This window comes from Drosophila busckii, chromosome X (genome assembly GCF_011750605.1).
Source record: "Drosophila busckii strain San Diego stock center, stock number 13000-0081.31 chromosome X, ASM1175060v1, whole genome shotgun sequence".
Lineage (NCBI taxonomy): Eukaryota > Metazoa > Arthropoda > Insecta > Diptera > Drosophilidae > Drosophila > Drosophila busckii.
In genome coordinates this window covers 9,138,927-9,154,714 of record NC_046608.1, presented here as the reverse complement: position 1 = coordinate 9,154,714, position 15,788 = coordinate 9,138,927, and the positions used below count along the sequence as shown (strand labels likewise).

General features: G+C 39.4%; 1 protein-coding gene across 1 annotated transcript; it reads right to left on the bottom strand.

Moving 5' to 3' along the window:
• Positions 1–1,701: 1,701 nt before the first annotated feature.
• On the bottom strand, positions 1,702–15,228 carry LOC108606590 (protein retinal degeneration B). Its single transcript, XM_033294398.1, has 15 exons — positions 15,015–15,228; positions 10,119–10,482; positions 9,415–9,559; positions 9,162–9,353; positions 8,690–9,103; positions 8,298–8,632; positions 7,708–7,749; positions 7,470–7,545; positions 6,223–7,416; positions 6,020–6,157; positions 4,765–5,732; positions 4,579–4,711; positions 3,219–3,243; positions 2,189–2,712; positions 1,702–2,028 (listed from the first exon to the last, which is right to left on the bottom strand). The coding sequence occupies exons 2-14, from the start codon at positions 10,194–10,196 to the stop codon at positions 2,640–2,642; spliced, it is 3,813 nt and encodes a 1,270-aa protein (XP_033150289.1). The 5' UTR covers positions 10,197–10,482; positions 15,015–15,228; the 3' UTR covers positions 1,702–2,028; positions 2,189–2,639.
• Between the last annotated feature and the right edge of the window lie 560 nt (positions 15,229–15,788).

Genomic DNA, 15,788 nt, shown 5'->3' with positions numbered 1-15,788 from the left:
ATCGCTTTGCTCTCCATTGGCGCAGGACATTCAACAAACAGCTAACATAGATCGAAAAATATTCTGAACTGCAATTATGAGCACTAATTCCACAAATTGTTTATTATTATTGTTTCATGCTGAAAACATAAACATACATAGGCATGTTTAAATATATATATATATGTATGCATTTATTATGGTATGTGGGCATAGTTTGCAGTTTTTGCTTGCTTTTAAATATTACAATATTTGATTTTGTGTAAATAGATTGTTTTTTTTTTAGTAATTGTTTTTCTTGTAGAATTTTACGTCAATAAATACATGTTTAATTTATGCGCTCTGTTTATTTTATGGTAATTGTTGTATACACATAAAGTCGATTGCTCGATCTAGAGTTTATTATTATTATTATAATCGCGCTAACGATGTTTTGGACTTTTGCACTTTATATAGTACACACAATACATTTGTTTAACAACTGTTGCACACATTTGTAGTATAAATATTGTTTTTCTTTTTACACATTTAGTATATAAGTTGAATGTTCTTTGTTGTTGTTGGGTTCAATTTGTTTCTGTGTGTGTGTGTGTGTGTATGTAGGTCTGTTTGTTTTTCACATAAATCGTATATATAGTATATAAACAAACGCAGCTGGGGCTTATCAGCTAAATGGTGGGTTTAAAATATAAATATAATTCAGATTCTTTTCTATTTGCGCTGCTTGCAAGCAAATAGTCCAAAGACCGTGCAAAATATGTAGCAAAGGGATTTGGGGGAGGAACTTGCTGCTTATCTTGTAAGGCAAGTTACAAAAGACTGCAATTTACCATTTGTTTAAATCTAAGAGGCGAAAATGAATAGGCATACATCTACACAGAGCTATATATTCAGATATTTTGTGTAGCCAAATGAATGTCGAGGAACTACTGTACTGTTTAAAATGTAACTACTTTGTTTTCTTTTTGTTTTTTTTTTTTGTTTCTTGGTTCCATGTGATTTCTCATATATGAATATATAGAAATATATAGTTTTGCTTGTTAGTTAACATATGTGTGGACAACTAGACAGCATATGCATGTTTGTTAGCTGTATAATATATAAATATAGGCATGTCTATATGTAGAAATGTATGTTTTGCTTTTACCATTGCATTATCAGGTCGCATAGAGTTTAGGATCAGTTTTAGAGATGCTTTCATTGTATGTTTTGGTACTCAATTATTGTTTATCACAAATGAGAGTATTGAGTTTGTTTTAAATGTTTTTACATCTGGTTTATGGTTAATTGCGAGTAGCACTCGCCCTAAGCTAAGTATAAGATATATATATATATATATATATATTGTATGTATGATTTATAACACTAACTGTGTTACTAAGCGTTTATTCTTTAAACACAAACATTTAGCTTACGAGACATTTTTGAGTAGCATGAAGAAATAAGCGTGTAACAATTTTTATAGATTTCTCATTTTCAATAGCATTAATTTATTTTTTTAATCTTAAGTAGCGAAAGACTATCACAATTATAGAGATTTTTGTTATGGCTTGCCGTAGATTTAGATTTTAGAATTAGCTGTATAGCATCAGATTGTTTTTCGAATAAACATAGACACACACAATATAATTTAACTAACTTTCAATTTAATTTTCTTACAATATTATTATTATAATTTTGGTTTTTAGAAATGCATTTAATTTGCCATTTGATTTTGCAACGCTTTTACATTTTTGTTTCCAAGAGATCTTTTGCTTTTGTTTTTATTTTTATCAACATGTATCTTTTAGTTTGGGTTTAATCTTCGAAAATATTGAACTTTGTTCGCTTGCATATGTTAACGGTTTGTTTTTATAGTGAATATAGTATTTGTAAATAATATGAGTTTGTTAGACAATATAATACACATTTTGAAATGTGACTCTTTCTTTTAGTATTAGCTTTGTTTTTTGTGTGGTAGAGTTTTTCCTTGATTTGTTTTTAAATATTTTTCAAGTGGTTTGGAAAACCATCAAACAACAGGAGGAAACAGTCTTTCTTTCCAGGTACCTGCAGCATATAGAATATAATATGTAATTAATATATAATATAGAATAAAGTGCAATGCAATTTATCCAATTGATAATGCTAGTAAGAATTTGTTGAAATTAGTCAGCTGATAAATAGGAAAAGCTTTTTCGAATATAAGCATATTAATAATTTTACTTACCGCGTGACACATTTGACTTTAGTTTTAACAATTGATTTAACTTTTGCTTTTGTTTGTATATAGTATGCAGATTATCTTATATACACAGCATATAGTTTTGCTATAGATCGCGCATTATATAGTGTTTTTTTTTTAGTTTATGCATTTTATACACAGATGCTGATGTCTGGTGGTTGCTGCAACTAATGCTGAGATCCAATTGCGAGAGATTATAGTTTGCAATGTCATCGCTATATATGCCTTGATCGAAATGCTATATATTCAGGTTAGTTCATATATGTAGTATGTATAGTAGTATGCCTATAGGGTATATAGTATGCACATATAGTAGTAGTAGTAGTAGTAGTTGACTGTATAAATTGTCCGTTCTTTTAGTTTTATAATTAACTAACTATTTAACTATGCGCGCTTTTGTTGTTAATGTTGCTGTTGCTATTGTTGTTCTTGTAGCTTAATGATGGCTCAGGTAGGTCTTGCGCTTGAGGTAACCGCTGCGTATCGGCGATGATAGGCCCGTCTCATTGCTAGATAATCATGTATTATGTAGATGATTGCGAATGAATTGTTTTTGTTTGAAATAAAGTTTGCGTTGGGATTTGTTTGGTTGGTTAAAAAGAAGAGACAGAGTTTGAATTAGGACAATATTTTTAATTGACAGCGCTTGTACCAATAAGTACCAATAAATTTTGTAAATTATTTGCATACTTTTGTTTAATTTAGTTTTTAATTTTCGGTTTTGTTGGATTTTTACTTTGTTTTTTGTTTATTTGCAGCACAACATCAATTCACTTGCAGCTAATGCTCAGCTAAAAATGCAAAATAATATCAAACACATTAACTCAATCAAAATAATAACGTTCTAGACATCACACCACATAAAAGTTCTCTTTTGTACACTGCGCGCCTTGCTGCTCTCTCGCTTGTGCGCGCTCTCTCTCTCTCTCTCTTTCACTTTCGTGGGCGGGCAGTGTGGGCTAATGTACAGTTTTTGCTCAGCTACAGTGTTGGCTAAGTGTTTTTGTTTTTAAACTTCATTCGTTGCTTGTTCATGCAGCCTTTGGGGTATATGTATATATATAGTAGTATATAGTATATGGAATATGCAATTTTGTATGTGTGTGTAATACGTTTGGTTGGTTGTAGGCGTGAGAGACGTGTGGGCGTAAGCGTTTAAGCGTCGGTATTCAAATCAAAGAACAAACAAAGAAAAGAAACAGTTTGATAACGGTGATAATAATATTATATGTATATACATATTTAACTAATACATACATTCGAATAGCAGTACTGCATGTATATATAATTTGTATGTTTTTTTTTATTTTTATTACAATAGTTGTATATAGTATGTGTGCTTGTTGTTCTTGTTAATGCTACATAAAGTTTGCAATTTTGTTCGCAGTAGTAACAATAATAATATCAATGCAAATAATACAGAAAATAATTTAGGACTACAGAATAGAAACTAATGTAATAATACGGCATTTTGTATATAAAGCAATATATAATTTCAAATTATAAATTTAACGAGACTTGAGGCTGTAGACTAGGTAAAGTGTTGCTGCTGCTGTTGAGCTTGCAGTTGCTGCTACTGCTGCTGCTGTTGCTTATAGAGCGTCGGTAGCCTAGTGGGTGAAGGGGTGGAGGTGGAAGAGTGTGTGATTAGATTCCTGTGCTATCCTTGCTCAGCATGGCAGCCAATGTATCATGCTTGGGCTGCTGCAAATCAAACGCATACTCAGCGCTAACGCTCAGTTGACGCAGCTGGCCATTATGATGATGTGGAGTAGTCGGCGTCAGCTCAAAGGCGCTGCTGATCATTGGGACCGTAACGGGAAGGAAGGATAAATACACGATGCATGATTAGCCGATGGCAGCGAGAGAGAGTTTTGCACATGAACAACAGAGAGTGAGATTCATCACAGGTTGACAGAGTTTTGTAGCAGCTTATGGTGTATGGATTGGTGGCAAGTTAGACAAGCGTGGGGTGGTGGAGTGAGTGGCATGCAACATCAGCAACACAAATTCATAAATTAAATTACAAATTAAATTACAAATTAAATAACAAAACATAAACAGAAACAAACTTAACAGCGCCTAGCATAGAATACACATTAACATATAATAAACAATAAGTTAACAATTCGTTGGCTATTAACACTAACTTTAAAATACCACATTAATATAGTGGTATATAATATACGGCAAGGATAAATAGAGGCATTAGAAATACTTTGTGCAAGTTATGTGTAGATTTTTAACAGTAACTTATTATTCAATATTAATAAGTGTTTTTTTAGCATGCGCTTATATACAGAAAATAAGGCCTGCGGCAGTCATGGAGATTTAGTGATCATTGTTCCCCGGGCAAAGTATGAAGAAAATTTGACCGCGATCCGCGCGTATAACCATGCGCGCATTTCCTTTAGCAGGACGTGAGCCACCCACTGCTTGGAGTCCAGCCAAGTGAGCGGCATAGCCCTCGCTCAAGACTGTTGCATTTGCCTGCAACTTCTTGCTCACCTGCAATCGTTAGATATATATTTTATGCATATATTGATTGTATTGCTAATTACCTTGCCCACTATAAAGATCTGTTCGGGTCGCATGCCCACATTGGTGTAGACACTGATGTCCTTGCTGCTGCCGTAGGCGGCAGTAATTGAGATTCCATGATTTTGCACAAGATTGTTAAGATAGGCGGTCTTGTGACCCAATGGATCGGTGGATAGACCGTCTGCAAATGAGATCAGGCCATGTGGAAAGTTATGCTGACTCAGCCAGCTCACCACACGCTGCTGCTGCATATCCGGCCGTCCAGTGATATAGATCAGCAGATAGCCCAGCTCCTGCCAATGCCGGCAGACATCAACAGCGCCGGCACGCACCTTGGGATCGCGACCAGTCACCGACATCGATGCCGTAAAGGAGCCATCAATGCTGAATACGACGCACTCGGTCAGCGGCGGCACCACGGCCATATAACAATCGACTGAGGTGTGATCACCACGCACCACCATCTTAACCGGATAGATGCCATAGCCGAGCGACACCTGATCGGGTATGCTATACGAGATGCGTCCGTTCTTGTCGGTCATGTCGGTGGTCAGGAACGTCCATTCGCCAGCTGGTGGATCCTTCATTATATGCACATCCACCTTCTCGCCATGCAGCGTTATCATGTCCAGCGGTCCGTACATAAAGCGCGCATTCAAGCGCTGCTCGCGTCCCTCCTGCACTATGACATCATTCGCTCGATGATTGGCGGCGACATTCTTCAGCTTGACCGAGGTGCGCTTCTTGATCCACTTCTCGCGCGGCTGGCCCGGATGAAACGAGGCGGCGTCCTTGTCGTCGTGCGAGCCCACAAAGGGTATGCCCTCGAATTTGCCAATTTGACGCAATATAAATGCGATTACGTCGGGCGATTCCCAGTAGCTGGCATGGAACAGATGCGGCAAAGCGTGCGCTGGAAAATTGCTCAAGCCCTCGGGACAATACAAAGCGTAGTCCAGACGCTTGCTGCCCCACCATTTGTTTTGAACTGCAAAGCAAAGCAAAAATTAATATAAAGTTGCTTAAGATCATTTTCAAACTACTTCCAATAACAATTCAATTTCACCGGTGTTTTCAAAAGCTACAAAAAGATAGAAAATAAAGGCGAATTTGGAAGATCTAGATCATGAAATATTAATTAGAATAGAACTGAAATTTAAGTGAATTTGGAATTGAGAACTGTGCCTAACTCTTCTTCTTTTTCTTGAACTTAAAGCCTGAGTGTGAGTGATTCATGGGCTGAAATGCGGATGGGATATTCTCTAGCTCACTTACGGGAGTGTATGGTACTTAGCGACACATTCTCAATGAGGCCCGATATGGTGCTCTGCATGGAAGCGTCGGAGAGTCGCCTACCGGCCAATAGCTGATGGCCATCATTGAAATGCTGCGGATGCGATTGGATCACCTCCACTGCAACGAAACGAAAGAGGAGCGATGAACTTCGAGTTCCTCAGTCTGATCTTCGATTCACTTACATAAATGCAGCGGCTGTCCATTGCCTAGCGGATATTTGGCGTAGCGCGGCACATTAACTGGCGAGAGTATTGAGAAGCGTGCACTGAGCAGCGGTTCGAGGCGCGAGGCAATCGGATCGGTTGGATGGAACAGATTGTACACCTGATGGCAATTGGGACGCGCTAGCGCGGCCTTTGCATCATGCAATTTACGCGCCGCCAGCACCACCGACAGCGGTGAGCCGAACATGAAGAAATCGCAGACCTCAAAGTCCAGTTTGGTGGTGCGCGAGTCGCTCGACGAGCTGGAGCGACGACGACGCGGCGAAGGCGCCACCAGCAAGCGCTTGGCATCCAAATCGGCATCAATGAAGCGCTCCTCATCGTCCAGGCGCGACAGCCGATGACCATCGCTAGCGGTGCCGACAGTGCAGCCGCCGCCACTCTGCGCCAGATTCGGCGTATGAGGATGCGCGCCATTGGAGCGACAGAGCGCCTCGTAGGCCAGCAGCGAGCCCATGGAATCGCCCAGCATGACAATTTGACCGGAGAAGCCGTGACCCTCCTCCGACTTGAGGAACTCCTGGTAGACAATGTTGGCCGACGCCACCGTCTTATTGACCGTCTCCTGGAACTCGGGCGAGGCCACCGCCAGCAAGGGTATGGCGCCAATGGGCACATCCGCTATATTGGGTATATCCGCTGCCGAGGGCGAGGCATCAAACGAGTACGGACTGAGGCTGGAGAGTATGCCCAGCGCATCGGTGCAGATCGAAGGACATGGCACCATCTTGATGGTCATGTGCGTCAATAGACTGGGATAATGCTGACGCATGACGGCCTCAAAGGAGCCACGGAACGTAGTGACATCCGACTTCTTGGCTGTCAGCTCGCTGGCGGCATCCAGCACGCTGCCCGCATGCACCACCAGCATGAGTATGGTGGTGGGGCAGGAGGGTGTGCTGGGCGAGCCCGGCGGCGATGAGTCATGGCTGCGATCAACGCTCGCCGAGCTGCGCAGCTGGCGCTTATTGCCGCGCTCCGAGGCAACGCGCATGAGAAAGTCCTGATTGAAAATGCTGTCCTCCTGCTTATGGCGATTGATGCCGCTGCCGCTGGAGCAGCTGACACCACCATGCGGCGGTGGGCTGTCGTCGCCCTCACCCAGCAGCTCCAACGAGCTCCACTTGGCCAGCGAGTTCGTTTCATTGGTATCTACAAGGAAAATGTAAGTTATGCCAAATTTGTGCCAAATAATTGCAACTTACCCAAACAATCGAAGAACTCTTCATCTGAATTGGACTTGGAGTCCACTTCGAGGCGCTCCATGCGCCAGTTGGCCACCTAAACAATTAATATATGATTAAATTGCATTCACTTTAGTTTATTACAAACAGCAGCTGCTAATTTAGCCTTTAGTCTAAAGCGTCTAAGTGGGCAAACACTAAATGCAACGCAAGCAGGCGGAAAGTAGGCGTGGCTAGTAACCGTTCGAATGGAACTTACATGTCTGTGTGCTGGCGCTGGCTTTGCATGCGATTTTTTGGCCTGCCCCCAAACGTTGCACGTTGCACGTTGCGTTGATTGAGGTAGAGTTATAGTTGGTTGGATTTTAACAATATAAGTTATATATATAAAGAATTGAATTCGTTTTTGGTAAGGCAAAAGCTAATTAAAGATTATTGAGGATAATAATAATGAGGACAGCACAAGTAAAATGATATAAAAAGGTTTTCGAAAAAAGATTTGCAAAGTTGGAAAAGTTAACAGCAGTGCCAATTAATAATCAATTGAGTTTTTAAACACTCACATGCCTGCAGCTCAAAATTTGCTAATAGAACTGAATCAAAGCGAACTTGAAGTGAACATAAATTTTAGTAGAACTTAAAGCTTAAAGTTCTTACACTTTGCATTTAAATACAAAGAAGAAAAAAAACTAAGTTGATTGCATAGCTAAATGCTAATTAACTGTTCCTCAAAGTATTTGAACATTTCCATAAATTGATTCATTGCAAAACAGAAACTTAGACAGACACATAAAGACAAACGGACAGCAGCTTAAATAACAGACAGAATGCAATTTCAGCTGCTCTCACCTGCAGATCGAAGCTGTGAGCAGAGCCCACAGGTGAATTGAGCGCACCCTTGGAGCCAAATTTCGTCTTGTTGGCCGCAGCCACTTGAATGCTCTGGGAACGTGAGCGCTGCGCATTGTTCTGGTTGGTGGCAAGTTCAACGCCGCTGCCAACATTATCATGCTCATCCTCATCCTCCTCGTCGTCATCGTCGTCCTCCTCCTGGGAGCTGTTCTCAGCGCTGGGCGGCTGTTGGGTAACAATAGGGGGTACAGCTGGCGCAGATTTCTTGCGTTCACTCAATGCTGCTGTCGCGGTGGCCGTGGAGCTTACATAAGGCTCCGAGGTGCTGTCAGCTGCAAAATCAATCAATTATATAATATGCTTTTATTTATTGTTGTTGTTGTTATTACCATCATCGCTGCCCTCGTCGCCGCCGCCCATTTTCTTGGCCAGCGCCAATTGCGTTTGACGCTCCAGCTCGCGTATATCTTCAATGGTTAGGCCATGCCATTCGTCCTGCCAGGCCCAGGCCTGACGATGGGCACGCAACATCGTTTTGCGCAATGCCACATCGTGTATAAATTTCTCCAGTTTCGTTTGCATGCCCCAATAGCGAAACTCGACACGGCAGATTTTGTAGGCCGTCATTAGCGACATGTTGCGTGCCGTTGGCTGCTTCTTGCCTTTGACCTCGCGCCAGTATTCCTCCACCCAGTCCTCGCCCAGTGGGCCGCGTCCTGTTTTGTCCGAGACAAACTGCTTGGGATCCTCCTCCTTGACATAGTCGCCGCCATACAACTGATCCTTGACAATATCAATGACATCTGCTTGTCAATTGAATTCAATTAATATGCGAATTAAGAAAATTTATTGTCAACTTGCCTACAACGCGATTGCGCAAATCGCTGCCTGAGAGCTGAAATACATTATCCTGATAGCCATTGTCCGGATGATAATACGTCTCAATGTCCAGCAAGAATTTCTCCACAAAGGGACAAGTGTAGCGTGTGCGGGTATAGGGATAAGCATTCCACGCCTCCTCCTCCACAGTCAAAGCGCTCTTGGGCAAGAGACCTGCAGAGCAAACAGCAAATTGTAAGTGAACTTTCGAAATATATTCCATGGATTTACTTACTCTTAATCCAGCCAGGCAGATGGCTGCCAACATGATAAATCTTTTTTGTATATTGACCATTGCCACCGGGTCCATCTTTATAAGGTTCATTCACTATAATCTCAACACCGCTGCCCTCGCCATGGCTCTCCTCGCGGCTCTTTTTCTATAAATATTACAACACATACATATATATATAATATGTGAAAAATTCTATTTGAACTATAAGCTCATAAAACTAATGCCCAAGCACTTAAAGATTTCGCGCAAGCTATTAATTTATTTTTAAACATTATACGCACAACAATTAAAGCCGTCAGCTGATTTTTTCAGAATTGTTGAAAACAATAAAAATATTTTATAATGTTTATAGAGCTTATACTAGTTAGAGCTATAGAAAATAGCTAAAATAATAATAATATAGATTAATTACATTACATAGAAAATAGCAATAAAAATAATTTATTATTATTGTTGTGAAGAAATATTTGAATTAAAAGCTTTGCTTTAAATAAAGACTATACTACAATTAGTATTATTATCTACAATTATTCTACATATATATATCTATTTTTATTTATTATTTTATTGAAGGCAACTTAATCTAATTCGTATCAAATTGTTTCATAGTCTTTGCTTTAAGTCAACTTGTATGCAATTGAATATAATAATAGCGAATAATAATAAGTAGTTTATTATTATTTAATTGATATAGTATTATTTACCGCTATCATAAAAAGCTGTGCAATGCGATATTCCTCAACGGTGAGGGGCAGCGGTATGCGATATTCCTTGATCAACATTTTGATATTGTTATTGTGTGTCTTTCGATTTAAATAGCGTATACGTTGTGCTTCTCCCTCTTTGTAGCTTGCTTTAGCTCTTCGTTTGCTTTCACTTGCGTCTGTGCTGTGCTATGTTTAAAATTGTGTTTTAGGAAATCATCGATTGTTGCTGTTGCCGCCTTTGTTATTGTTGTTGTTGTTGTTGCTGTTGTTGTTGTTGCTGCTGCTGCTGCTGCTGGCTGTTGTTGTTGCCGCTGCTGCTGCTTGTGTTGCGCATGGCTGGGGCGTCACTAGCGTCTATGACCTGTAAATGTGGCAAGGTTAGAATTAAATTGCTGGCTTACGTTTGCCCTAAGCGCAACGCTACGCTACGCTACGTTAGTTGGCTTCCCACCCCCTCCCACCGCTCCAAGAAATCACCTGATATATGGCACATACAATATACGATATGCAGAACAAAGCAAATAAAAGTGAATTAGCGTAGTCTAGTTGCAAATTGCTTCAAGTGCAGGCCCAGGCCGCCTGTCAATTAGAACAGAACGGCAATAACGTTAATAAGCGGCCAGAAGTGGAAGCATGTAAATGCCCGATAAGGTCAGCGGAAAGAACAATAACAATACGGAATAACAACAATAAGATTATACTATATAAAACAAGTATAGACTGGCTGGCTGGCTGGCTGACCAAAACATTTTCTTAGGTTTATCGCGCATAATTTTCGCTGCTTGTGTTACCTTGAACTGTTTTTTTACTAATTGGATTTATTGTTGACTGCTGACAACGGCAAAATGCTAGAGACATTGTGGGTGGTGGTTGGGTGCTTAACTGCTGACGCATTTACAGCGCTGCAATTGACCAAAAAAAAAAGCAAAAACAATAACAACAGCCACATGTAAATTACTTTTATCAGCTGCAGCCTTCGTGTTCATTTTCACAAAATTCGCCTGCCAATTATAATAACTACTTGTAGCCATATAAATATTTACAATTGTCGAGCTGATATAGCTGACAGACAGACGGACGGACGGACAGAGCTATTTGTGTATTTTATATGATGCGTTGCAGCAATAACTGCGATTCATTAGATTAGAGCCCCCAGAGCAAAGCAATTTAGCAAATAGTAAATTCGTTTAACGAGCAAAAAAATAATTCATATGAATTCAGATAAACGAATTAATTGCATTTTAATAGCAATAGAATATGACAAAGCAAAATTCCAAACCACAGCAGCAAATTTGTAATGCTAAAAATAATAAATAAGAAAAAATCATGACAAGCTTTTTTGCATTTGATAGAAATTATAAATAATTATTTAATTAAAATCAGCAGCAAACATCAGTAATAATTATTTTCGTTGCTTGTTAAGCATTTATACTATATACTATCTATTTATATTCAATAAGTACATTTTTACTTATATTTATGAAATTTCCTAAAGATTTAAAAGCAAATAATAGACAAGATATTAAAGCTTGAAGCCTGTTATCTATTAAATAAGAAATGAATTGTATCTATATAATAATAAATATAATTCTTCAACAATTTCTGAACATATGTTTGCCAGTGCATTTGGTTTTGCTACCCAGCGCCACCCACAAGTTGCTCTATTTGCATTTTGCGCGAATTTCCATGCATATAAATTAGACGGGGCTTTAGTTTAGCATATTGATTTAACACTCTGCAGCTCTCAATGGGTATTTTATCACATTTACATGCTCATATGCATAGTATACACTATGTACTGTATATATGTGTACACATGTTTGCTGATTACGCTATAACCAACGCAACGACTGGAGCTACGGACTGAGCCGCTTGTCAGTTTAATCTTATCATTTTATCTGCGATAAATTGTTTATGCAGCTTGTTATTATGTAGTTTTTGAGTTAGTGGACTTTTTCAAGTGCCAGATGCGCAAGCTATAGCCATAGGGCTGACCTTGTAGAGCGGACCGAGACCAGCCGAGCCGAGCCGCTGGCAATTGGAACGTAATTAATGACATTACATTGATTGACAATTCGGTCTTACTTGCATTCCTTTGAGCCAGAGCCAGTAGCAACGTAAGCTTATATACATATGTGCATGTGTGTGTGGGTGGGTGTGTGTGTGTGTGTGTGTTCGCCCTTGTTCGCTCACGTGATATGACAGTTTGCAACCCTTTGGGCGCTTATGCTTTAGCTCCGAGTGTATTGGATATGCGCCCACTTAATAATAAAATTGTGACAATCAAAAATAATGTGGGAGGCAAGGACTGACAACAACAACAAAGACTATGAGTGATATGGGGCTGATAAATTTAAATGGGCTCAAAGCACAAGGTTAAGCTTGCTGCTGCTTGAGCTAAACTATAAATAGAATGTATAATTTAGGGCTTAAAGCAGCAAAGATTAAGATTAAGGCTGTGATAACAGCACTAACTTTAATTTGTCGTTTGCAAAGGTCAGAGTCTGCTACAAATTAAAACTGTCCATCAATTAGAAATACATAATTGGAACTGACATTACAAGTGAATGGAATGGCAAAATAATAAAGAAATACATTAGGCTAATTTTTATGTAATTAGCAGTAATTATTGTAGAGCAAGTTAACAACTAAAATGCATTAAGCCCACTCTCATAATATGAATAAAGCTGCGGCAGATATTAAATTCATAGTAAATTGCTTTGCTTGCTTGTCTTATCCCCCCCCACTGTACATAGTATGTGAACTATAAACTTTTAATTAACCTGCTTCAAGTGTCAACACTTTTGCTGTACCTTTTGTTGCAACAGTTTGTAGCTAAAACGTTCAACCTTCAGTCGTGTGTGTGTGTGTGTGCGCGTCTGAACTTTTGTAGACTTTGACATAAACAAAATGTGTATGTTTATAAACGCTATAAACAAAGCAAAAATAAATACACACACACACGTACATAATGTATGTGTATGTATGTATGTATGTGTTTGTAAGCTGTGCACTTTGCACGTAATATGTTTTACCTACGGTCCACGTTTTATAGCTTGTCTGTCAGTTTACAGTTTGTTTTTATGACGCTGATCAAACCCCACACACTGTCAACAAAAGCGGACAACGGCAGAACACTGAAATTTTTTTATTTATGTGCGCCAGCGACAAAAAGTTAGCTTAGTAACTGCATAACAACCATAAACAAACAAAAAAAACAAACAACAAAAGCCGCACGTAATGCACTTATTTGCAAAAGATGTTGATGAAAACAAAGAAGAAAGAATCAGCAATTAAAGCAGCTGCTTTGCTAAATCAAGTATTACATTGTTGCTTAATAAATAAATTGCCATTGGCGTTGCTAATTAAAAAAAAAAAAAACAAAATAGCAATTGGCAATTATTGTAAACGTAAAAGCTTTTCCCCAGCCACACTCAGCAGGTGAGAGCGCCTAACGCGCGCTCGCTCTGCCTCTCGCTCTCTCCCAATTAGTGCTTGCTCATACATGATCAGCTATTTAATTGGGCGCTGCTTGGATTTTTTCTTCTTCTTTTCATTATTGCAATTCATACGCGGTAAATTACGCGCTCTTTAGCTTTGACACTGACACCATCTGCTTACTTATGTTTGTTTGTGTGCGTGTGTGTGTGAGTTTTGTTTGTGGTTCGTGTCGCTACCGAGTGGAACCGAGCAAACAAAGCACCTAAGGGCAAGTAAACGTATAGAGAGAAGTGCAAGGTACAAGCTGTAACGAGTTGAGCAACAGCCACAAAAAGTGGCAAAAGTGTTGATACAAACACACAGCCACATAAACTTATGTACACACACACACACACACACACACACATATATGCATATGTACATTGACCAAGCTGCAGAGACAGTCGGACATACATTGTAGTTGCGAATACGCAAGGGGTTCGAGTGTTGTTCGCTCTCTTCTGTGCACACACCTGTGGCGCGCTTTATGTTTATTAATAATTTATAAATATACCACACACCAGGAGCAGCCAAAAAACAACAACTAACACACACACACACACACCTACGCATACAGCAGCATACAATATGTTTAGCTCCAATGTGTGTGTGTGTATGCGCGCGCACGCATTTTATTGCGTTTGTTTTTATTTTTGCCCTAGGCTCGAGAGCTCTCGAGCAATGACAAACTTGTAGAAAAGACACTACACTTCAATTTTACATCTGGGAGCCACAATTTACCAAAGCTTATGGCCCAGTGCGTCCGTTTTAATAGCTTCAATCACACACGCGCACAAAGCGCACTAATTTCCAAGCTGGCCTGGCCATAATGTGTGTGGCCTAGTCACGCAAACTTAAAACTGTAACTGGCCAAGGGCAAACATTTTAAAGGTTTTTCCTCCCCCCAAGAGCTGCAGCAGCAGTAGCAAAAATTCTTATCAGATTGCTATACATATGTACATAGCTACGCATACGCTTGCGCTTCGCTATGCCGTTGCAGCATGTTGTTGTTGTTGTTGTTGCTCTTGTTATTATTGTGCTCCTGCTGCTTCCAAGGTTTTCATCCCAAACAGCAGCAGCAGAAGCCGCGGCAGGAGTGAGAGAGAAAGAGCGCGCGAGAGTAAAGCTCTAGCCCAGGCTTTCAGCTTACGCATTTACGTTTACGCACTCACACACCAACGCACACACATACACGCAGCTTGCAGATACTGCCAGAACATTCACACAGGCAACTAAATGCAGAGTACCGTTATCCCAATTTGCCCATTTCATTTACATATACATACATACATATATTTTCTTGCAACAATTTGAAGCAACAACCAAACAACAAATATCCGTATATATCTTCACACACACAAAAACAACACGTCCATACATAGATATAGTACAAAGATGTGCAAAAAAACTCACATATTATCTATTCGCTGCTGCTGTGCTCACACACACACACACACAATAACAAAACAACAACAAAAATAAAATAAAAACTATCTTCCGCACTTTAGATTGACGCTTTTTTATTCAACTTATTATTTTTTTCAAAAATGTATCTCTTTCGATCCGCTGCCAACAGACGCACATTCGCGTTTGCAAAAGTTTGTTTGATTTCTGTTTGTGCAGGCCAATCACTAAAACTAACGGAGGACACACACTGATAAGAGTTACAATGCAGTGTGGCCAATTAATGTAATTCAAACCGTTACTTTGATATATCTTGTATGACCGTTCGAGCTAGCAAGTCTTATCCACAATAAAAATAACATTGTGCGAGCAGGTTAGCTACAGAAATTCATTGGTGCGAGCAGGATGCAAGCAACACAACTCCAACTAGAATTAGCAAGTATTATCCATCATACTTGGGCGCGAGAGTTGTGAATGTTTAATTCACGCGCGAGCAGCGTAGAATTCAGTCATTCGAGCTTATATTAAGAGAAACATTTTTACAATATCGTCCACATAAAATTTTAATTAAAAATTATCAGCTTGCAACTATCGACAAGCGAATTTCGAATATTATGGACAGTTTTTCAAATCTTGCACACATATCGATAGACACACAAAGGCTAGTAATAAAAAATAGCACACTAATAACAGAGCTAATCGATACATGAAAATACTGACGTCACAGCTGTTCAACCGTTCGTTTGATATAAGCTGAATGAAAATATAAAGCAGTTTACTTGT

What these genes read in the sequence shown, in the direction of transcription:
- LOC108606590 (XM_033294398.1), bottom strand. Translation starts at nt 10,196, where the DNA reads ATGTTGATCAAGGAATATCGCATACCGCTGCCCCTCACCGTTGAGGAA. An exon ending in TCTGCCTGGCTGGATTAAGA is followed by an intron (nt 9,354 to 9,414) that starts GTAAGTAAATCC and finishes TTTGCTCTGCAG; the next exon opens with GTCTCTTGCCCAAGAGCGCT. An exon ending in TTTGCGCAATCGCGTTGTAG is followed by an intron (nt 9,104 to 9,161) that starts GCAAGTTGACAA and finishes ATTGACAAGCAG; the next exon opens with ATGTCATTGATATTGTCAAG.